Source organism: Lithobates pipiens, unplaced genomic scaffold (genome assembly GCF_037356315.1).
Source record: "Lithobates pipiens isolate NorthernLeopardFrog02 unplaced genomic scaffold, aLitPip1_a1.2 Scaffold_8, whole genome shotgun sequence".
NCBI lineage: Eukaryota > Metazoa > Chordata > Amphibia > Anura > Ranidae > Lithobates > Lithobates pipiens.
The window spans coordinates 434,008,352-434,033,650 of record NW_027507903.1 but is presented as its reverse complement, the minus strand read 5'-3'; the positions used below and the strand labels follow the sequence as shown (position 1 = coordinate 434,033,650).

The 25,299-nt window shown below is 44.5% G+C and overlaps 1 protein-coding gene across 4 annotated transcripts in view; it reads right to left on the bottom strand.

The window, feature by feature from the left end:
* LOC143964534 (E3 ubiquitin-protein ligase RNF213-like) overlaps positions 1-25,299 on the bottom strand; it is a 582,447-nt gene that overhangs the window by 385,441 nt on the left and 171,707 nt on the right. For all 4 annotated transcript variants that reach the window (XM_077474318.1, XM_077474320.1, XM_077474317.1 and 1 more), the window contains exon 10: positions 8,112-8,312. In XM_077474318.1, the coding sequence (XP_077330444.1) occupies positions 8,112-8,312 (201 nt within the window). The remainder of the gene's footprint in view (positions 1-8,111; positions 8,313-25,299) is intronic.

Here is a 25,299-nt window from a genome sequence, read left to right as displayed (position 1 = left end):
AAAAGCAATGTTGTTCCTGGATTTTTCTGTTCACATATACCTACCTACTTACATCTGGAGTGAATCCATTGGGGTTTTTTCTGGAGTCGGCTGCATGCGATCAAGGGATTCAGACTACTGCTCTATTTTCATGTGGAAATAAAGACTCCTGCACACCGAGAGTGTGAACACGCGCATTTGACCATCTGAAAATTCAGAGGTCCATCAGAGCTGGTAAGAGTTTATTCCTACTGGTGGAAGGAGTGTCACATACAAGCAATTAGCGGTCTTTCCACGTGGTGTTCCCGCTCTACATGCTCTTCTGTTGTTATATATGACCAAAACGTGTGGACTTTTGTATTTTGCGCTGCACCATCTATATTAATTGATGTGTTATTAAGGTGTTTTTTGTATTGCTCCTTTAGGTGTTCAGCTTGCAATTAGTTTGTTTTGTATTATACATGTGAGCGCTGATTGTTTTCTCTTGATTTAAATACCCTTGGTAACCTGGTTACCTGAAAATTCGGGAGGGGAACTGACCCAAACTCCAACCTGTAGCCGTTCCTTATTACATCTCGTATGAACGGACTTTCGGTTGAAGCATCCCATTGTGGAAGGAACTTCCCCAGCCTTCCTCCCACTGGGACACAGGAGTCACTGGGTTTTAGGGGAGGGTCGAGGAGGATTGAATAAAATTCCTCCTCTGCTCCTTCCCTTGTGACCCGACAAATGTTTTTTGGGGCGAACCTCCCTTTCCTGTGGGTTCTGCTGCCTAGAGCCTCCAAAAAAATCGCTTTCCTTCAGCTTTCTTTTTCTTCTCTGGAAAAGCCTTCTTCCTATCCTGCGTGCGCTCTAACGCCTCTTGCAGGCCTGGCCCGAACAAGTGGTCCCTGAAAAAGGTAATCCACACATCTTCAATTTCGAAGCTGCGTCGCCTGTCCAGGTTTTAAGCCAAACGGCCCTTCTGGCAGCGTTCACTAATGCGGCAGATCTAGCAGCCAATTTGACTGATTGCATCGGCCAAAAACCCCACTGCCTTGAACAGTAGCAGAAAGGACTTCAACAGCTGTTGCCTGGAAGTGCCCGCTGAAATATGAGATTGTAACTGTGTAAGCCAACACTGGCCACACAGGTAGCTGCTAGGGCTGGTTTAAGCCCAATGGAAGAGGCATCCCAGGCCCTCTTAAGCAGCACGTCTCCCCTCTTATCCATGGGATCCCTGAGAGAACCCATATCATCAAAGGCCAAATCTGTCTTTTTAGAGACTTTAGCCAAGGGAGCATCAAGTTTGGAAACTTTGTTCCAGGGATGCACCGCATCCATCTCAAAAGGGAACCTCCTTTTAAGGCTACCAGAAAAAAAATTGCCTCTTTTCCGGTTGTTCCCACTCCAGCAGAATCGCCTCAATCAGCGATTTATGGACGGGGAATACCCTGTCTTTAAGTACACTCGACCCCTGATACATCATGTCGTATTTTGAAAGCTGGACCTGTTCTTCCCTGATCTACAAAGTGTCATATATTGCCTTAAGGAGGTCACCCACATCTTCCAAAGACAGCTTGTATCTGGATGATCTAATGGACTCTTCCTCCCCCTCTGACTCAGAAGTAGATTCTGTCCTAGAGGAGGCTAACGACCTTGGTACCCTCTCCTTATCCACCTCCTCCTCCTGACTTGGTTCAGACAAGGAGGGCATACTCACGGCCCTGGGTAAAGAGACAGAAGGACCCTGCATCCTATCCATCATGCTCTTGAATGACTGGAAAGTGGATTTCATCCTTCATGGATGTCAAAACTTTGTGGCAAGCTGCCACCGAGTCCTCTTTCATCAGGCTACTGACACAATCCAGGCAAAGCGGCTTCTCCCAGCCGATGCCTAACTTAGCCCTACACACGGCACATTTCCTTCTGGGCAAAGGTATCTGGGCTCTGTCCTGTTTGACCTAAAAACAAAGAAAAACAGGGTCCCATTAAAATACCACCCCTGACCACACCACTGTGCTTCTAGGGTCTGCCTAGGAAGTGCCCCCCTCACCAGCAGGTTCCCCACCCCGGGAGGGTACTAAGGTCAGAGTGACCCCTCCACCCCCCCAGTGTAAGTCCTGGTCTGCCCTCACCAAGCTTACCTGAGAGGTGCTGGAGCCTGTTGAACCGGAGTCCACCTGCACAACTGCGCCCTCCATGGTTCCAGTGTCTTACTCAGTCTCCCTGAGCCTTCACACTGCTCCAGACAGCCCTGTAGCCACACCGCTGCACCCAAAGGACTGGTACAGGTCCCGTGGTGCCCCCTGATGACGTGAATCCGGCGGAAGTGCGCCTCTCCCACTTCCGGATGCCGGAACACAAAAACTCCACCCACTCACGCCATGCGTTCCTTACGAACGCACCGCTTACAGTACCCGAACGCCAGCCAGTGGATCTGAATGTCTCTCGCCTGCCATCCAACCGACCAGGTACGAGCAGTTAGCGCGATAGAGGGGGAGATTGCCACCCATCGGGGTCCTGTTCTCTCCGAACGTTTTAAATGGCAGCGGGGATGGATAGCTGCCCTCTCCTCCCTCCGAACGGACCGATGGGTGCTATGGGCCAGGTCCACCAGGTGCTCCCCCAGGACAACCCCTGAGAAGAAAAAGCTCCCCTACTAGTTCCGACGTGCTCCTTCCCATCCGGCAGGAAACACAAAAACTGAGGAGGGCCTGGAGGACCACACCTTTTATTTGATTGGGTTGACGTGTTTCCTGTCCCCGGAGGGAGGAGCCCTATATCTCAGAGGCTGTCCTGGAAGACGATATGAGAAAAGATGATACAGGATAATGCATACAATGTGCCAGGTACAACGGGTACAATACTACTAACATATAAAACATTGTCTGACAGAGCAATTTAATAAACAAGACATTGCCATGCCTAATTGCCTGCACTTGTAGTATGAGTACCCCTGATCTTTAAAAGCCTAGGCTTCAAGAGTGCTCGCCAATGAGGCGGTGTAGACCAACTCCAGGGATAGACATTTCTAAGTGGCACAAGTGGAGGAGTCATTCACCCATCCGTCCCAGGTCTTGTTGAATTTACCAGGGCATCCTCGGTGTAGAGAACTCTTTTATAGGGAAGGGTAAGGTTCACCAACCGCTTCCAGTGGTAAACAGTGGGGGGGTCTGAGCCAGAGCAGGGCTATCTGCATTCTAGCAATGAACAGGGTTTCCTGTAAAAAAATCGTCAAACACTTCGTACGCTCTCAGGAATGGGGAGAAGGCCAAGTACACATTGACGTGGGCATATATGTCAGGGGAGAGCCCATTCGGTCATGAAGGAATTTTATGATCTGCACCCTGTACTACTGTATGGGTGGGCAAGACCACATAAGGTGGGAAAAAGTGCTACTAGCGGCGCCACATCTGGGGCAGGATGGGTCATTGACAGGCCTATACTTGGATATGCGGGTTGGTGTAATGTAGGACTGATGGAGGATATAAAGGTGGTAGAGGCGGTCCGATAGTTTAAGTGACACTTTTTTGTGGTTTCTAGTACTTCCCACCATTGCTGATCCTCTATCTCTCCAAGGTCAGTCGAGCCAAGGACAACACTGGCCAAGGGCATCGATTCCAGTGTGGGAGGTGGCAGCTCCGAACTGGGATTGAAGGGCATGACAAACCTGAAGGTAACGGAAGAGCATGTGATTGGGGAGATCAAATTCCTCTTTGAGGTCCTATAATGGCTTGACAGCGCCACCTGTGACTAGCTGAGATAGGTAGATAATTCCCCTGGCAATCCATATTTTGTGATCGGGGATGGTCAACAATTCTGGGAGATGGGGATTGTTCCAGAGTGGCATATGAGCATGTAGGGCAGGGGCCCCCCTGTGACCCATTTTCAGCAGAGAGCGGTCCGCTATCTGCTGATGTCACCAAGATCAATCCAGGCACTGTGTCATCCTGACTCTGGTAGTCCGGATATGACAAATGCCTGGACTGAAAGGCATCGCAACACTTCTCATCAAGCCGCTGAGAGGCTGAGACGGGCGCTCCCCACCCTTCCACAGCTCAGCGCTCCAGTGAGCGTGGAGGAGCAAAGCAGGAGAGCTGCTGATTGACAGCAGCTCTCCTCTTGGGAAGGTGAGAGAACCGAGCTATCGGCAGCGTTCTGTGGCTCGGTTCTCAGTGAAGAGGCAGAAGGGGACAGATGCAGCATCGGAACGATGATGCATCCACTTAAGTATGATTATAGGATTAAAAAAGTCCCATACTTCTCTTTTAATGCACTTAAAATGTATAACAATATAAATATAATCCATATAAATAAGAAATTATTATATTTCCTTGACAACAGCCCATGTGACTTGAAAATCCTCCCCATAGAGCATTAAAAAATAATTTTACAATGTCAGACTTTGGGTTTGAATCAGCAAAAATGAAATAAATACAATTAGGACTTTTTTTAACTTCTGTAAAATCATTTTCTTGTACTCCATTAAGGGACAGAGGAATTCAGATGCAGTTGAGTTATACTTTCACCTTCAGAAGGATTGGTCACTGGCAAACAAAAATAATAAGCCAGTCCCCAGTATACGCCCCCTCTATCCAGTATACCTCCTTTTTGAGGAAATGCAGTAATAAAATAAGGGCACAAACAAAAACACAAAAGAAATAGGATCGGTGTCCCTAGATGGACTTAAAAAAAAGGATTTTATGGCAAGTACAAAAATCCAATTTAAATGCTTGTTTTTATTAATGGACACATGAATTCAGATACAGTTCGAACATCCAAAATAAACCCACAAAAGGTATGGTTAATAGCAAACAACCTACAACAGAGGTCTAAGGACCACCTGCAGCCCAGGAGCCGCCTGAATAACCGACAACCAAATTGAACAGATGAAGTAAGGCTTTCTACTAGGTAGAGCTACCTGCAAACAATACCCGGGGTAAAAGCATGGAGGATCAAACTGATGCTCCAAGTCAGGATGAAAAGGACACCGCCAGTGGTAAATGAACTACACAGAAGAGAAATATCAAATTAAACCATAACCCACAATGTGAAGTAATCAATAGAACAGAACAACAAAACAGGGGACACTGGGGATAACCCATGGGAGGTGCAGGTTCCAAAGGTAATGGAGTATTAATAAACAGTATAAGGCAAGAAGAGCAGTGGGTTTTCACGAACAGACCCAAGGCCTAACATCTCTAATCCGAGGGTTCAAAGAGAACTACAGATTTAAAAAAATTATACGCACCTAGGTGGATGCAGCATCTGTCCCCTGCCGGCTCTGCAGTAAGAATTGAGAAATCAAACATCGCTGATTGCTCAGTTCTCCCCTCCACTCTGAGCAGAGAGCCAGGTCTGTCAGTCTGTGGCTTTCTGCTCTGCCCCCAGTACTCATTGGAGTGCTGGGCTGTGCAGAGAGCAGGAGGGTCTGGCTCAGTCTCTCTGGTGAATCACCAAAAGGTGAAGCCAAGTGCCAATTCAGGGTTCTGGGTGGATCCCAACCATATGATCGGGATCATTTCAGTGATGTCAGCCATCAGAGGACTTCAGCCCTGTGATCTACAGGAGAAGTATAGCCAAAATAAATTGGCTATAGTTCCCCTTTAAGGGGACAAGAGCTCCATGATTAATAAAATTCTGCTTAGCCAGACAAGAAAAACACGCTAAATGAGCACAAAAAAAAAAAAAAGTACTGTCTGATTACAACCCAACAGCTCACAAGGGCATAAAGAGAGGGTTCGATCCACAAAATCAACATTAAGAAAGGGAAACAAGGTTTACTGAAGACACTGTCATAGGGGTAGGCTGAAATTAATAATTAAATTAGGCCCCAGCTCCAGCTGGAAAGATTGAATTCATTAAGAAACCATGAGGATATACGTAACCTAAAACACCCTCTCAGATACTCCAAGTTGACACTGAAGCCTGCAGAAGAAGCATCAGAAGAAGCCTACTGACATTGACTAGGGAAGTCCTGGTCAACCTAGGTCCAATGAAACTTTAACAAATGCTTTACCAGAGGTAAGAATCTTAGCTAAAAAGCATCTACCAGATGAAGAGCAGGACAAGGGGATGTATCTTCTCCCCAGAAAGATGCCAATTAGCCAAAAGGAGGAACCAATTCCCCAGTGGAGAGGTCCCACAAAGGTCTCCAGATAAATGCAGTCCCCAGTAGAAAGTTGCTGAAGCAGGAGACAAAGGTGTTTAATTGCTGACCACTCAGGGTGCTGCCAGGTTTTCCAGTGATGATCTCCACCCTCCATGTGTGGGATGCACAAACCTGACCTTCCAGTATAGACACTAGTAGAGGAGTAGCATTAAATCCCAAGTCCCTTGGAGCGACCTTTTAAAAAGGGCTCATACTCTCTGCCGCATCCAATGCAAGGGTCATGCAACTCTCCTGCTCCCAGTGACTCTCAGCCCTAACCAAAGGTGGAGGCATGGCAGAACCTGCAACAGATGCAAAGTAAGAGCTAAAGTCAAGATGGGGGACCCCCGCCAAAGAAGGGCCTACATGTTCTGAGGAATCAGAACGTGGACCCAGGGATGGAGTTGCTCCAATGAGTCATAGTCCTCAGATACAGGGGGGGGGGGAAGGCTACCTACAGTGCATGAAGTAGTTAAGGGGTTACAGCAGAAACTACAAGCCTGCCTGGAACCCAAACCAGCTACCCCACCACACCATCATTCCTCAATGAAGGGGAATACACACTCTGACTGCTAACAATGGGGCTACAGTTAGACAAGGGTTAGGTCTTTTAAAAGGAAGGATTAGGCTGAACTACCCCCTCTACTTGAGACCAGTGGCATTCAACACTGGAACCCAACAAGTACCTAACCAGCCAGTTCTTAAAAGGGGTATGCTCCTCTGAAGGGGGCAGACTCCCAGATTTCGGGAAGCTATCTTAACCAGAGTTTGTCTTCACAATCCAGAGTAGAAATACCAGAAGTGCGGACTAGGTTAAAGGCAGTGATGCGGGAATAGAGTTTGAGCTAAAGTAACAACAAGAGTCCAGATACCTGTTCGAGTTGAGGTCAGTGAGATAGTGGACCATATAAGTCAGTGAGTCCCTCTAGATAAAGGAGATCACGAAAGGTACAATGTGCCACAAGATAATGTTTCTGTTCCAAGGACTTCAAGTCTTCCCGAGACTCCGTTTTAGAACCCAGGTTAAGGAATGTCAATGTGAATAGCTGTTATGTAGAGTCCAACTCAAGCAGCAAAGCTGTGAAGAAATCTTGACTGAAGTCAAGGAAGGGGAAAAAGCCACAAAAGGGAAGAACTTGCCCAAAAAAACACTTCTCAGCAGAGCGATGGAAAATACATCCATCCTCCTAGAACACTAGCAAAACACTGAGGTATGCTAAAAAGATACAGCATATACTCAAGGTTGGCTTATGCTCATCATATATATTGCAATCTGACTGCACAATCCCTTTTTGATATACCAACAAGCAGGGTCGGACTGACCATTGGGCCACTCGGGCACTACCCGAGGGCCCCGTGCCACTAGAGGGCCCCATCAGGGTTGCCAGCCTCAGTAAAACCAGGCAAAGTATGTAAAAATCTTTTTTTTTTTTTTTACATCTCTCTCTGAAATGTCCCTTACCAACATCCTTTTGGTCTAAATATCCCAAGATTATAGCTGCCCCACCTCTCCAGTACCTTCTCAGCCAATAGAAACATGTCTGTGTATACTGTGTGATTGTATACTGTGTGTGTGTTTGTGTATACTGTGTGGCCCCATAATGTCTGATTGCCTGGGGGCCCCATAATCTCCTATTGCCCGGGGGCCCCACGAGTTGTCAGTCTGTCCCTGCCAACAAGAATGTAGTGCAGTTTGCCAGTGTCTCTTGTAGGCAGCAGTGTAATCCAACTGTATTTGAATTGTGTCTTTCAATAGACGAGAATGAAAATGGTTAACTCCTTTTCTGGAAAAATTAAACAAGAATTTTGATTGGCCGGTAAGGACACCTCAGATGTTTTCTGGTCTCTTTTTCAGTTTTTCTGAAAGGTCACTTTTTCTGTTAATGGCACTCCCCTTAAACGTGTGATGAAAATAACCTTTTTTAGTAAAATTGTTCAATAACTCTGTGCCTCAGTCGGATGCTAAAAAAGGCAAATTACATAGCAATGCAATGGTTACCTTTCACGTTTTTTCACTTTATCATAAGCAAGGCCTTCCAGACCTGCCCATACATCTTCTTGCTTGTCTCCTGCTGCTTTATGGTAATCTCCTGGTTTGGATGCAGCAGTAAATTCATGGAACACAGGTAGGACCCATACCCATTCATCAATATTGGCTTCTATACATTTCTGACACAACATCCTTAAACTGTTATCCATCCTGCAAAAAGAAACAAATACTATTGATGCCTTCAACATAAAGTATAGTACATCTACAGTATATAACAAAATGGAGATTTGCATTCTTCAGTAGCATGTCATTTTGTTATATATATTATATAGATATTTTTTTGGCAGTAATGAATGGTGGAGTGTCATGAACATACAGATGTCGAGTACACACAACTAATGATGATGTAAGTGGCAGGAAATAGGCGTTATGTACAGGTCAACAGATCTTGAGGTCTTATTTAAGGGATAGACAGCCCATAAGTTTGGGGTACACAGTTTATAGACAATATGATGTGAAATATTGATGTGTTTTGGATCATCATGTTAGTTGCTTTGCCTCACCCCGTTTTGTTCCCTTGTGGCCACCCACAAGGGAAGTTGTTAGCCACTGGATAGCAGCACCTATGATACATGGGAAATTACTTTTCTTGCACAAAGTGGTCAAATTGTAGTTAACTGTAATTTATACAGGATATTCTATGTATGCTTTGGTTCTATACTTTTTATTTATAATTGACTTAGATTCTATCCTCCTGAAGAAGCAGCCAGAAAAACATATCCACCTCTGCTCTATTGGATTTAATTTAAATAATGAACTATACAATTATGTAAACCAGTTATGGTCACTGCTACAGTGTGAGCTATGTACAGTATTAAGCTATATGTGAGGAGGTTGAAAGTCAGAGGTCTTTTTGGTGCATTCATTAGGACTCCTTCCAACTGTGTACTGTGATTGGCTTTTACTCAGGGTGGAAAAATGGCAATCACCACAAGGCATTTTCTATGTTCCCCATTCATACCACAACACTTGTGTGATTTGCATAGCATTACACACATTCTGCATTTTTACCCAGCATATTAGATGGTACCGCATGTCACAGCACTGCTGCGTTATGCACTATGCTGCTTTGTTTTGACAAGAATGAACTGTAACTATGTGACATGAACAGAAGAAATGCTGATAGCCACACATCCCGAACAGATGTCAAAACTTTATTGCTGCAGATCAAAAATAATGCAAATAACAGTGCTTACTCGTAACAAATGGGCGTGTTATGAGTAAGTGCTGTAATTTGTGTAAAACACGTTATCATTCATGTGCTTATGCTCGCAGTGCTGTCATGATTTTAGCTTTTATTTTTTATATGCATCAATAAAGTTTTGACATCTGTTCCAAGTGTATGGCCATCAACATTTTTTCTGTTCCTGCTAATCTCGGAGGCAAGCCTGGCGGGCACCTCCATTTTGTATGCTAGACAAGGCATTCAGCACACACATCTTGAGTGATGGTCACGTATTATTGGACTGTAACTATGTGACACTTCAAATAACGTTAAGAACAACATTAACCTGTTCAGATCCACGCTATAACCGAATGACAGCTACGGCGCATATCTGCTTTTCCGGGAGGCAGTCTATTGACATCCTCCCCTTTCAAAGCTGCCCACCCACCCCCTGAAGAGACTCAGATGATCACAGATCCAATCCCGGCCCCTTACCTCATAATCAGCTGTCAGCCAATGATAGCTGATCACGTGATGTAAACAGAGGCTTGGTAATCGTTTTTAATTTCTTCTCACGCTGACAGCTTCTGTTTGCAGGGACATTGGACCCAAAGTGGAAGAGCCTCTGTGCCCACCAGTACTGCCTGCCAATGCCAGAAATCAGTGCCATGGATCAGTGCCCACAATGTCCACCAATCAGTGCCCATCAGTGCCCACAGTACAGTGCCTACAAGTACCACCTATCAATGCCCACCAGTGGTGCCAATCAGTGCCACCTCACAGTGCTGCCTATCAGTGTCACCTACCAGTGCCATTCAGTGCCCATCACTACCACCCATCAGTGCCACTTATAAGTGCCAGATATTTGTGCCCTTCAGTGCCACCTATCAATGACCTTCAGTGCCGCCCATCAGTGCCACCTATTAGTGTCCACCATTGCAGCCTTATCAGTGCCCATCAGTGCAGCCTATCAGTGCCCATCAGTGTAGCCTCATCAGCATACATCAATAAAGGAGATAAATTACCTGTTTGCAAAATATATTAACAAAATATAAAACGGTTTTGTATGTTTTTTTTTTAACAGTCTTTTTTAATTTTTTTAATAAAAAATTAAAAACCCATGGTGATCAAATACCACCAAGAAAGCTCTATTTGTGGGAAATTTTTTTTTATAAAAAATGTAATGTGGGTACAGTGTTGTATGACCACACAATTGTCGTTCAATGAGTGACAGCGCTAAAAGCTGAAAATTGGTCTGGGCAGGAGGGGGGTTTAGGTGCCCAGTAAACAAGTGGTTAAACAGCGTGATGTGCTGAAACGTGCATCTCACTGACCTGAGAGGCCTCATACCGACAGCTAGACTCTATAACTAGGTATTTAGCCACAAAGTGTGTACAAGAACAATTAAAAGCAAGAGTAAACATGCAGGAAATGCTAACTTTCACATTGGTTGTGCTCTCAACCAAACTTTCAAACCATCCAATGGCTGGTGTCATAACTGATCACATGTGGAGCATTATGGCAGTTGAAGAATTATTAGAGGCCAAAATGGCAGCTTCCTTGACTGAAAACAATAGGAGGGGTTACTTCCACTTTAAGGACTTGTTCACACTAGCCTGTACATAAAAAGTGCTTTTTTGCTGTGCAGTCTAGCAAGCCCTTCATAGTTCCTGTACAGAATTGGTGGTTTTATCTACCTTGTTATAATAAAATATTAATTGTAATATATGTATATGTGCATGTTTGTGTGGAACCCTAAAACCCCATGTATAATGTATAACAGGGCTTGATAAAACAGAATAAACATATGTATTCTTGGAACTCTCCATAAGATTATCGTTATCATTTGAATTGCACATACATCCTTGAAAAAGTGAACTTTGTTCCTATGCAAAGTGATCTTTCATATGCAAGATATTCTCTCATGCATAGCATGTAATTCTTTTCCATATGGTTTTAACCAGGAGAATTTGTGGAAAAAATAAAAGTGTAAAAATAAAAACTGCAATGCTTTTATTCATTTGTTGGTGTTAAAGTGTCACTAAACCCACAACAGTAAAATCAGCTTGCATATGCAATAAAACATGCTTGTTATGCTCACTGTTGAACCTAAGGGGTTAATCCTCTGCATTGTGTAAAAAGGCTGTTTATTCCTGTATGCACAGATCCTCCTATTTGTGCATTGCCCCCAAAACATGTCCTGATAAGACAGTTTCTGGAGTCAGGCTGCACATGCTCAGTTTGGTTTGTATTGCTAGAGGGTATTTTGTTTTTTTCTTGAGAGCGCATGTAATCAGCACAGGGCCAATCAGCACTGTCCAAACAGAGTCAGGGTTCCTGCATCCTGATAGGACAGCCAGTGCAGTATGAAAACTCCTTCTACAAGCTTTAACCAGGCACTGATAGAAGTCACAAGATTGCTATATACTGCTGATGAGAAAAGGTATTTAGCAAATTATATTTATTAAAATTATTGCTTTTCCATGTTCTGTGTACTGTGGGAGACCAGATATAGTGAATGCAGGGTCCTGTGTTTAGTAACACTTTAAGTACTTGCATATTCCAAATTTCCAAATAGAAAATACAAAAAAAAAACAAATAATAAATCTGTACTTATAATTTGATATAATGGTGCCTTACTTTACAGTGATGTGGGGGGGGGGGGGCTGAGATGTCAGTACTGTGTCAGGCTACAACAGTAATATTTGTTTTAAATAAAAATCTACAGTACCTTTAATCAATACAAAGCAGTCTTTGCTCTCCAATCAAGAACCCTTGTCTATGCTGAAATTATGCCATCAATCTGCTGTAGGAAGGAGAAGGCATTTCCTTTGTACCTGCTACCCAAGTGAGACTGTACTGTAACTTTGTAGCAAGTCATAAAAGGAGTGGCTTCAGCAAGGAACAGATTTGTGCTCATTTGTAAACACAGACAAGAATACCACAAGCACCAGATATACGTGATTGTGTCATGTCTGAGCTAGCATATCTTCATAGTTTCATAGCTTCATAGTTGCTAAGGTTGAATAAAGACACCGGTCCATCCAGTTCAACCTGAGTGAGCATCTACAATTGTCCCTATCCCTGTACATTGCACACTCACATCGGTCCCTACCCTCAAGGAGCCCAGAATCCAAGGTTCCCATTCATATACTAGGGACAATTTTGGACAGAAGCCAATTAACCTACCTGCATGTCTTTGGATTGTGGGAGGAAACTGGAGTACCCAGAGGAAACCCACGCAGGCACAGGGAGAACATGCAAACTCCAGGCAGGTAGTGTCGTGGTTGGGATTCGAACCAGCGACCCTTTTTACTGCTAGGTGAGAGGTGTGCCGCCCTAAAAAGTCTACACCATATCTGGCCAGGAAGTCATTTCTGAACCTAGATGCCCACAAAATGGCACCATCTTTCACCATTCATTTGCATCAACTGCAGACTTTCAGCTTTAATTTGAGGATATTTACATCCAAATCAGGTGAACGGTGTAGAAATGACAACAGTTTGTATATGTGCCTCCCACTTTTTAAGGGATAAAAAGTACCGTATATACTCGAGTATAAGCCGAGATTTTCAGCCTCTTTTTTGAGGCTGAAAGTGCCCCCCTCGGCTTATACTCGAGTCATCGCTGTCTGCCCGCTCGATCAGCGTGTCGAGCAGACAGACAGCGGCCATTCTATAATTCAAAAGCCGCGCCTCCGGCTCCGCCTTCGCCTGTGATAGGCGGAACACTGAATTTCCCAGCAGCCTGTGTTCCGCCTATCACGGACATCGTATCATCCTCGTACTACGGACGAGGATGATACGATGTCCGTGATAGGCGGAACACAGGCTGCTGGGAAATTCAGTGTTCCGCCTATCACAGGCGAAGGCGGCGGCGCAGCTTTTGAATTTTACAATGGCCGCCGAGGCGCCGACGAAGAGGGCACGGGACGGAGGCAAGGCAAGGCACGGCACGGGACGGGACGGGACGGAGGCAAGGCACGGCGGCAAGGCACGGCACGGGACGGAGGCAAGGAGGCAAGGCACGGGACGGAGGCTCGGGACAAAGGCTCGGGACACAGGTAGGCTGGACACACACACACACACACACACACACACACACACACACACATGGATGGATACACACACACACAGGGATGGATGGATGGACACACACACACACAGGGATGGATGGACGGACACACAGGGATGGACGGACACACAGGGATGGACGGACACACAGGGATGGACGGACACACAGGGATGGACGGACACACAGGGATGGACGGACACACACACAGGGATGGACAGGCATGTCTCACCCTCGGCTTATACACGAGTCAATAAGTTTGCCAGTTTTTTTGGGGGTAAATTGGGGGCCTCGGCTTATATTCGGGTCGGCCTATACTCGAGTATATACGGTAATGCGACAATTGGCTGCTCAGCTGTTCCATGTCCAGGTGTGTGTTATTCCCTCATTATCCCATTTACAAGGAGCAGATAAAAGGTCCAGAGTTCATTGCAAGTATGTGATTTGCATTTGGAATCTGCTGCTGTCAGCTCTCAATATGAGATCCAAAGAGCTGTCACTATCAGTGAAGCAAGCCATCATCAGGCTGAAAAAACAAAAACAAACCCATCCGTGACATAGCAAAAACATTAGGTGTGGCCAAATCAACTGTTTGGCACATCCTTAAAAAGAAAGAACGCACCGGTGAGCTCAACAACACTAAAAGACCTGGAAGACCATGGAAAACAACTGTGGTGGATGACCGAAGAATTCTTTCCCTGGTGAAGAAAACACCCTTCACAACAGTTGGCCAGATCAAGAACACTCTCCAGGACATAGGTGTATGTGTGTCAAACTCAACAATCAAGTGTGAATACAAAGGGTTCACCACAAGATGTAAACCATTGGTGAGCCTCAAAAACAGGAAGGCCAAATTAGAGTTTGCCAAACTACATCTAAAAAAGCCTTCACAGTTCTGGAACAACATTCTATGGACTGATGAGACCAAGATCAACTTGTACAAGAGTGGTATGGAGAAGGAAAGGAACTGCTCAGGATCCAAAGCATACCACCTCATCAGTGAAGCACGGTGGTGGTAGTGTCATGGCATGGTAATGTAGGACTACCAATAGAACTGTTTCTCTTGTATTTATTGATGATGTGACTGCTGACAAAAGCAGCAGGATGAATTCTGAAGTGTTTCGGGCAATATTAGCTGCTCATATTCAGAAAAATTCTTCAGAACCCATTGGATAACGCTTCACAGTACAGATGAACAATGCGAAAGCAACAAAAGAGTTTTTTAAGGGAAAGAAGTGGAATGTTATGCAATGGCCAAGTCAATCACCTGACCTGAATCCGATTGAGCATGCATTTCACTTGCTGAAAACAAAACTTAAGGGAAAATGCCTTAAGAACAAGCAGGAACTGAAGACAGTTGCAGTAGAGGCCTGGCAGAGCATCACCAGGGATGAAACCCAGCGCCTGGTGATGTCTATGTGTTCCAGACTTCATTCAGGCTGTAATTGACTGCAAAGGATTTGAAACCAAGTATTAAAAAGTGAAAGTTTCATGGATGATTGTTAATCTGTTCCATCACTTTTGGTCCCTTAAAAAGTGTGAGGCACATATACGAACTGTTGTAATTTCTACACCGTTCACCTGATTTGGATGTAAATACCCTCAAATTAAAGCTGAAAGTCTGCAGTTAAAGCACATATTGTTTGTGTCATTTCAAAACCATTATGGTGGTGTATAGAGCCAAAAGAATTGTGGCAATTAGAATTGCCAATTAGCAGTGTGTCGATGTCCCAATATTTATAGATTTGACTGTCTATTGTACATTCACATCACATAAATTACTAGTGTCCTCTCTTCAGCGTTACACATTCATATACATGGCTTTTTTTTTTAACTTCAAACCCATTCATACATAAATCAATGGGTGTGAAGGTATTCAAAGCCATTCATCCTCAGAAGCTGCTGTCAGATCGGGTCAGTGCTTCCTGCTTCTTAGTACAGTTGCACTGTCAGATCGAGATTTTGTAGGGTTTGTTCACTCGCCCCTACCTGAATTTCCAGTGTCCAGTCACCTTAAGGTACAAGCCAGTGTGGGGAGGAGGTGGGCAGGGAGTGTAGGATAACAGAGGAAAAGGTCCTGAGCTGTCAGTGCACGTTTATTCAGAAGCCAGCAGCTATTTCTATAGGCTACAACAGCACTGCACCGACAGCAGGTAGTTTCTGGAGAAAGAGCCCAGCCCTGCCTCCTTTTGGATCTCTCATAGTAGGTGAGGTTGAAAAAATACACAAGTCCATCAAGTCCAACCTATGTGTATGATTATATATCAGTACATCTGTGTACACCATTCCCTGCTTCTGAATACAGGAGGACTGCACTGGCAGGAGGGGGGAGAGGGAGAGAGAACATAGCCCGCACCTCCATCCGGCTCTCCTCCTCTCCTAGCACTGGGGTGACAGGAGTAGTGATGCTGCTGTTGGTACTCCTGTCAGCCTTGTAACAGAAGGAAGGCGCCCCCCATCCCTAAAGTAAACCATTGCACCCAGGGCAGCTGCCCCTAATGCCCACCTCTTGTTGTGGTCCTGCCTACACCTATACAGCAGCATAAATCAAAGGGAAAAGCAAGACTCGTTCAATACAATGTTCAAAGCATGTCAAATCAAAGGTAAAAACCTTTCAGATTGCCAACAGTCCATCACAGCATACAACACAGATAACCATGACAGCACACAACATTCTCCGCAGGCAGATGAAGGTAAATTATATGGAGATTGAGCATGAAATACTTTCAAATGGCAACCAAAAACAAAAACTTGGCTAATTAGAGCTCCCTGCCCAATAATCGAGTCATGAGAAAAAGACTGGAAACTGGAAAGCTTTGGAGGGACATGTCCCCTGGGTATACCCCCTATAATCCTACCCCACTCAGTGAGTCTGCAGTTTTGTAGCAAGCAATGCAGAGTAACCCAGAATTAGAAGGGAGGGTAGCCCGTGTCCTGTACTGTACTTCAAGATATGGAATTTATAGGTCAAAATTCCTTTTATCTTAAATTACACAATACAGGACACAGGCTTGATATTTATAGACCCAGGGATGTTTTCAGGCAATTATGGGCAACAACTAGGGAAATAGAACTGTGCCAATAGGCCCAACAAGGGTCAAATGACCCCACTTCAGAGTGCCACTACAATAATCTTGAGGCCTAAAACTGCATCTGGACAAGATAAGATGTACATCTGGTAGAACTTTGAAAATTTTTGAACAGAAGACCAGGTGGCAGCCTTAGCTGGCCAACAGAGGCTTGATGCTGGCATACCCAGAAAGGCCAACCAATCTGTTGGAGCGAGCACGTAATAGTGCAGGGAAAGTCTGTCTCTCTGAAATGAGTTGACTTATCCATCTATCAATGGTGGATTCTGATCAGGATACCTCTTGCAAGGTCCTGAGGTTAGGTTAAATAGGCCTAGTTAGACTTACCGATGATGGTATTTCTAAGAGCCTTTCAGGACAGCCTTGGAGAGGATAACTGAGAAACTTACCCTAGGGTGGGGCCAAAGGCTTGATTGGCAGAGCACAGTAGGTCTAACCTATAGTGTTGAAGGAATGTAGAGAAGTTGGATCTGCTTCCGGATGGTTCAGTGTACCCTGTGTTAGCAAATCTTTGCTGGACGGTAGCTTCCAGGGAGGTTTTGCGGCTAAATTTAGTAGAGCCGCGAACCAGGGCCTCTTTGGCCAGAAGGAGGTGACCAGAATCAGATTCATGTTCTCCTCCCCGAATTTCCTGAGGACCAGTGGTATCAACTGGAATGGGGGGAAAGCATAACACAGCTGGTAATCCTAGGGATGGGCGAACACATCTATGCCTGTGGCCTGATCTTTCCTGTGGAGTGAGAAAAACATCCGCACTTTTGAGCTTTGCTGGCTTGCAAACAGATCTATCGGAGGGTGACTCCATGCTTTGGTGACCGTCAGGAAGACCTCCTGATTCAGGCTCCATTCTGCATCTACTACCTTTCTTCTGCTTAGCAGATCTGCTAGAAAGTTCTGGAACCCCTTTAGATGGATTGTCGTCAGTGAACCCACGTTTCGCTTTGTGAAAGCAACTGGCTGGCTAGCTCCAAGAGCACTTTGCTCCTGCTTCTTCCCTGTTTCAATACATAGGCTACTGCTGTTTTATTATTGCCTGAGAGTACTTGTATATGCTGTCCCCTGAATATCTGATGAAAGAATAGGAGTTTGAGAAAGATGGCCTTCAGTTCTTGCCAATTTGAAGACTTCCTGGCTTCTGCTTTGGGCTAGGAACCCTGTGCGGTCTGGCTGTCCAAATGGGCTCCCCAACCCCAAACACCCATCCGTCATAAGACGTTTGTCCAGGGGAAAGACCCAGGGAAGACCTTTTGATAGGTTGGTTGAATCCCGCCACCACCAGAGCTTTTGAGATGATCCGAATTTGCTTTTCTAGAGACTCCTGATGAGACCATCTTTGAAGGATGTTCATCTGTAGTGTCCGGGAATGTAGTCTGGCCCACTGTATGGCTGGAATGGATACCGTTAGGACCACCAAGACTGCCATAGCTGTGCAAACAGACACCAAGAGGTTGGTTTGAATCAGCCTTACTGCAGCTTGGACCTTCTCTATCTTCTACTGTGGGAGGAAGACCTTCTGAAGTACTGAGTTTACTGTGTAACCCAGGAATTTCATCACTTGTGCTGGGACTAAAATTAGATTTCTCCAAAATTAGGAGCCAATTTAAGCTCTTGAGGTGAGCCTGAGTCACCTGCAGGCTTTTGGAGTCTGCAAAAAGTAACATATTGTCCAGATAAACCTCTTAGTTTGAGAGGTTTCAGTGCTTCCGCCATCAATTTTGTAAAGATCCTGGGGGAGGATGATAGTTTGAAAGGCAGAGCCCTGAATTGGAGATGCCATATTGAATTCCCCAGATTGAGAGATAGACAGAGAAACTGTTAGGAAGCTTGGGCTATCGGGACATGCAGATAAGCATCCCTTAGGTCCAGAGATGCCTGCCACAAAGACATTTGGGGACAATAACTTAGTTATAGAATAGATTGTGTTCATCCTGAAGTATTTGTAACGAATCAATCTGTTCAGAATTTTCTGATTCAGTTTCAACTGATACTTCCCCAAGGGTTTCTTTACTTCAAGAAGATGTGTAAATAGAAACCCCGACCTTCCTGATGTTTTGGGACTTGGATGATAACTTCCTGTTGTATCAGATCCTGAAATAGGTTTGTCATTGCAGAAGCTTTCTCCTTGTCTTTTGGAAGACTGGTGATATATAATATATGCTTGGAGAGGTTTCTGAGAACTCCAAACTGTACCCCTGGGTGATGATGTTGTTCGAACAGGCTTGTGGGCACCTTTTCCCACTGTTGGTTGAAAGAAGATAAATCTTCCTCTCACTGGAATGAGACTGTCACTTATTTTTGGGGGGCTGATCGGGGGATTCTGGAGAGGACCCCTCCTCTCCCTTTGCCCCTCTGGGAGGCCCAACGTTTTTTTCTGCTCCTGGTCTCTATTCTTGTGGGGCTGTTGAACAGCATGAAAATTATTTTTGAGTGGCTGCTTCTTCTTGTAAGGAAATGCCTTCTTCTTATCAGCTGTACTGTCCAGGACCAGGTCTTGAGATCTGTACCAAAAACTAAGTTGTCTGGAAAAGGTAGGTCGTACAACTTTATCTTGGATGCTGTATCTCCAGTCCAAGTTTATAGCCAGATAGCACATCTAGCTGAGTTCATCAGAGCCGACGATCTCGCTGACATCTTCACCGATTCTGCCGATGCATCGCCATGTATTTTACCGCTTTAACCATGAGTGGAAAGGATTCCAGCAACTCTTTTTGTGATGTACCTGCCTCCACACGACTCTTACGTTTTTCAATACAGCATTCCAGGTTCCTGGCTACTACCGTGGAAGCCATTGCAGGCTTGAAGCTGGATGAGGTGGAGTCCCAAGCTTTTTTCGAAAGGCAATCTGCTCTCTTATCCATCGCGTCCTTTAGTACCCCCATATCCTCGAAAGCAAGGTCTGTGCGACAGGATACTTGTGAGAAAGTGGCACCCACCCTGAGCTTCTTGTACCAGACCTCAGTCTCCTTATCCTCAAAGCAGAACCTTCTCCTGAGGGTTTTGGAAAAGAAAGGACCTCTCTCTGGGTCCTTCCATTCTTTCTGCATCCGAGAGGACCCTGTGGACCGGAAACACTCTGGTTCCATCCAAGCCTTGGGACATTTTGTCGCGTATAAACAGTTGTACCCTTTCCTCCTGGATTTCTAGAGTCGTGTAGATTGCTTTTAATAGATCTACCTCCTCCAGTGATAGCTTGTACCTGGATGCCTGGCTATTATCTTCTTCCTCCTCATCCAAATCCTTGAGGGAAGGAAGAGTACCTGTCCCCTCATCCCCTGAGTCAATAACCTCTACTGTTCCTAGAGGAGGATGCTCAGGGACTGGACGGAGGCTGTTGGGGTTATGCTTGACCTGCCAGGCTTTTGTCCAGCAGAGATCTGACCAAGCGCAAAGAACTTGTCTGCTCCCATACAGAGGAAAACAAATCCTTGCATTGTTGGGATGTCTCCTCTTCAAGATCTGTAATACATGTTCTGCACACTGGTTTTTGCCATGATTCTCTTAGAGGATTCTTGCAGGATGGACATTTCCTCTGAGCTGGTGGAGGCGGGTTTAGTTTTTGCTGACGCTTAAACCTATACAGTGGGGATTGAAAGTTTGGGCACCCCAGGTAAAAATGTGTATTAATGTGCATAACAAAGCCAAGGAAAGATGGAAAAATCTCCAAATGGCATCAAATTACAGATTAGACATTCTTATATGTCAAAAAAAGTTAGATTTTATTTCCATCATTTACACTTTGAAAATTACAGAAAACAAAAAAAATGGCATCTGCAAAAGTTTGAGCACCCTGCAGAATTTATAGCATGCACTGCCCCCTTTGCAAAGCTGAGACCTGCCAGTGTCATGGATTGTTCTCAATCATCGTCTGGGAAGACCAGGTAATGTCAATCTCAAAGGTTTTAAATGGCCAGACTCATCTGACCTTGCCCCAACAATCAGCACCAAGGGTTCTTCTAAGCAGTTGTCTAGAAAACTGAAACTGAAAATAGTTGATGTTTACAAAGCTGGAGAAGGCTATAAGCATTTTCAGATGTCAATATCCTCTTTTTGGAATGTAATTAAGAAATGGCAGTCATCAGGAACAGTGGAAGTTAAAGCAAGATCTGGAAGACCAAGAAAAATATCAAGACAGAACAGCTCGCACGATTGTGAGAAAAGCAATTCAAAACCCACTTTTACTGCACGATCCCTCCAGAAAGATCTGGCAGACACTGGGGTTGTGGTACACTATTCCACTATAAAGAGATACTTGTACAAATATGGTCTTCATGGAAGAGTCATCAGAAGAAAACCTCTTCTACATCCTCACCACAAAAATCAGCGTTTGAACTTTGCAAATGAACATATAGACAAGCCTGAGGCTATTTGGAAACAAGTTCTGTGGACCGATGAGGTTAATATAGAACTTTTGGCTGGAATGAGTAAAGGTACGTTTGGAGAAGAAAGGGCACACAATTTAATGAAAAGAACCTCTGTCCACCTGTTAAGCATGAGGATGGATCAATCATGCTTTGGGGTTATATTGCAGCCAGTGGCACAGGGAACATTTTACGAGTAGAAGGAAAAATGGATTCAATAGAATTTCAGCAAATTTTGGATGGTAACTTGATGCCATCTGTAAAAAAGCTGAAGTTAAAGAGAGGATGACTTCTACAAATGGATAATAATCCTAAACACGCCTCAAAATCCACAGGGGATTACATCAAGAGGTGTAAACTGAAGGTTTTGCCATGGCCTTCACAATCTCCTGTCCTCAACATTATTGAACATCTATGGATAGACCTTAAAAGAGCAGTGCGTGACAGACAGCCCAGAAATCTCAAAGAAGTGGAACACTTTTGTAAGGAAGAATGTGCAAAGATACCTCAAACAAGAATTGAAAGACTCTTGGTTGGCTACAAAAAGCGTTTACAAGCTGTGATACTTGCCAAAGGGGGCAGTACAAGATATTAACTATGCAGGGTGCCAAAACTTTTGCAGGCGCCATTTTTTTGTTTTCTGTAATTGTGTAAAAGTGTAAATGATAGAAATAAAATCTAACTTTTTTTTACATATTATAAGAATGTCTTATCTGTAATTTGATGCCATTTGGAGATTTTTCCATCTTTCCTTGGCTTCGTTATGCACATTAATACACATTTTTACCTGGGGTGCCCAAACTTTCGATCCCCACTGTAAAAACAAAAACAAGAATCAAATAAGCGTCTTTACTAAGCAGCAGTCACCTCCTTTAGTGAGACAGCCCTCCACCAGAACAGGAAACCGTGTGACCCCCCCAAAAAACTGCTAGACCCCACCAGCAGCCACAGGCTCCCCACAGGGAGGTACACACAACAAAACAAAAGGCCATATGGAGAAGATTGGGGCACCATTGTACCCCTCTTACCTGGGCCTGACCGATGCTAGGGGAACCTGCTTCCACCGAGGCTGTGGATCTCTCCTCCATTTTTGCAGAGAGTGCAGCGGTTTTAAAAGTCCCAGTTTCGGGCATCATCCACGATAGACGGAACTGGAAACACCAGTCAATAGACCCACCCCCTTGACCTCTGTGTTCCAGGCAACCGGAATCACTGTCACCCCGACAGGAAGACGCGTCACCAGACATGACGTCACCCACCAGCCAGGATCAACATGTGGGGGGGTAGCCACAACACCCGTGGCAGCCCGCCTGGCCACCTGAGCCTCTCACCACAGACCTCGGGCACACAGACACGTGACCCACTGTGGGACATTGCTCCACTGAGCTGGAGAGGCTGGGAACACTGGAGCACCCCTGCCAGTACTGCGGGGGAGCTGGGCTGGTCCTGGAAGAAACAATGCCTTGAGGTGAGCCTATACCCCTTCACTTGGAGAGAGCGCAGCTCCCCCTGGTTCCTGCAGCGCTTCCATCATGGCGGAGGAAACGCAATAATGGAGGCCATGGTGGAAGAGGAGGGATTTTAAAGCTGCATGCGTTTCCTGGAAAATGGGCAGAGCTACGCTCTCTCCATGGCTGTTCTGAAAGGCGATTTGAGAAAGGGAATACATTTTTCGGATAGAAGCAGCAGCTCTGAAATAGACTCTGATGACCTAAACCATGTCCAGGCAGGGAAGAGAAATTTTCTTTGGGTGATTTGAGGTAGGGCACAGAGAAGGATTGACTATGTTTTGATTAAGGTGGAAAACTGATAGGTCTTGAGTGCTTGTGCAGAATGAGGAATGACTCTTTACAATAGAGAGCTGTCAACCCAGAGACATGTCTGATGGATGTGATAGCCACTAAGAAAGCTACTTTGCAGGAAAGATCATCCAAGGGGTTTTCCCTGATGGGTTTAAAGGTGGGTTTCTGCAGGACAGGAATAACCATATCTATGTCTCAGGGAAGCAAATGAAGCTGTAAGGAAGCCAGACCTGAGAAACACCTAATAACGTTTTCAATAATGGAGTACAAGGCTATACATAAGGCGTTTGATTCTCTTCCCTGGCAGTAAATGTACTATGTTGTGGATTAAAGGAGATTTTCAGCCCACTTTGTATCTTAGCTAAGAGTTTGATTGAGATCTCCTTGGCTACTGTCTGCTATCTTTTTTGCCAAAAAGTGCATACAGTGCAGCACTGTATGCACTTTTTTCACTTGACAACAAATGTATCTGTTTGTTGTGCTACCTGCTATTTTTTTCTTTTTGGTTGCGCGGGGTATTTTTGTATATTGTATTTTACCTTTTTTGACAACTTACTTCTTTCCCTAGTTTATAGAGGAACACACCAGGGGTGTCCCCATCAACCATCCTCCTTATTTTAGACCTGGAACCTTTGCCACATCTAATTAGATTTAACGGGACATCAAAGGTCGTTTATGGTCAGCGTGTTTGCCATCAAATCTTTTTTCAATCTGTCATCAATCTACTTTTTCCCAACCCCACACTGCCAATCTTGTTCTCAACACTTGCATGGTTTTCTACTATATACAGACTAGCGGTAAATGAAAATAAATCTTCTGTCCTCAACATCTCTCTCCCTGATGCGGAGGTCACTTTATTAAAACAAAACTATAACTTCGCTCCCACCTCAATTATTAAGGAATTTGCCTGACCAGCTCATACCACACACTCTACGAGGCAAGCTATAGCCCAACCTTCCAATCTTTAGCTCTAATTTTGTCTTGGTCTCACCTACACCTTTCGTGGATAGGGAGAATTAATGCTGTAAAAATGTCAATCTTACAAAAGCTTCTTTATTATTTCCGTACTCTTCCCGATTCCAATCCCTCCTACGTTCTTAAATCATTTTAGAACTATGTTTTAAGATTCGTTTGGGCTGATAAAAAACCTTGGCTCTCAAAACACACCATATTCATACACAGGAAACAAGAAGGCTTGGGAGTCCCAAACTTCAACAAATACTTCTCAACAGCTCCGATCTCTTCTCTTACCTTTGTTTACATCATGGGTGCTCAACCTGTAGCCCTCCAGCTGGTGCGGAACTAAGGTGCCTTGCAAAAGTATTCATACCCCTTAAAAGACTCCACATTTTGTCTTGTTACAACCAAAAATGTAAATGTATTTTATTGGAATCTTAGGAGATAGACCAACACGAAGTGGCACATAATTGTGAAGTGGAAGGAAATGATAAATGGTTTTCAACATTTTTTTACAAATAAATATGTTGAAAGTGTGGCATGCATTTGTATTCAGCCCCCTTTACTCTGATACCCCTAACTAAAATCTAGTGTAACCGATTGCCCTCAGAAGTCACCTAATTGGTAAATAGAGTCCATTAATTAGTAAATAGAGTGTAATTTAATCTCAGTATAAATACAGCTGATCTGTGACACACTCAGAGGTTTGTTAGAGAACCTTAGTGCACAAACATCATCATGGAGGCAAAAGGAACACACCAGACAGGTCAGGGATAAAGTTGTGAAGAAGTTTAAAGCAGGGTTAGGTTATAAAAAAAATCCCAAGCTTTTAACACCTCACGGAGCACTGTTCAATCAATCATCCAAAATTCAAAAAAGAGTATGGCACAACTGCAAACCTACCAAGACATGACCATCCACCTAAATGGACAGGCGGGGCAAGGAGAATATAATCAGAGAAGCAGCCAAGAGGCCCATAGTAACTCTGGAGGAGCTGCAGAGATTCACATCTTAGGTGGGAGAATCTGTTCACAGGACAACTATTAGTCGTGCACTCGACAAATTTGGCCTTTATGGAAGAGTAGCAAGAAGAAAGCAATTGTTGTAAGAAAGCCATAAGAAGCCCTGTTTGCAGTTTGTGAGAAGCCATGTGGGGGATACAGAAAACGTGCAACAGCAAATGTGGAAGAAGGTGCTCTGGTCAGATGAGACCAAAATTTAACTTTGTGGCCTAAAATACAAACACTATGTGTGATGAAAAACTAACACTGTACATTACCCTGAACACACCATCCTTACTGTGAAACATGGTGGTGGCAGCATCAAGTTGTGTGGATGCTTTTCTTCAGCAGGGAATGTGAAGCTGGTCAGAGTTGATGGGAAGATGGATGGAGCCAAATACAGGGCAATCTTAGCAGAAAACCTGTTAGAGTCTGCAAAAGACTTGAGACTGAGGCGGAGGTTCACCTTTCAGCAGGACAAGAACCCTAAACATAAGCCAGTGCTACAATGGAATGGTTTGGATCAAAGCATATTCATGCGTTAGAATGTCACAGTCAAAGTCCATACCTAAATCCAATTGAGAATCTGTGGCAAGACTTGAAAATTGCTGTTTACATATGCTCTCTATCCAATCTGACAGAGCTTTAACTATTTTGCAAAGAAGAATGGGCCAAAATTTCACTCTCTAGATGT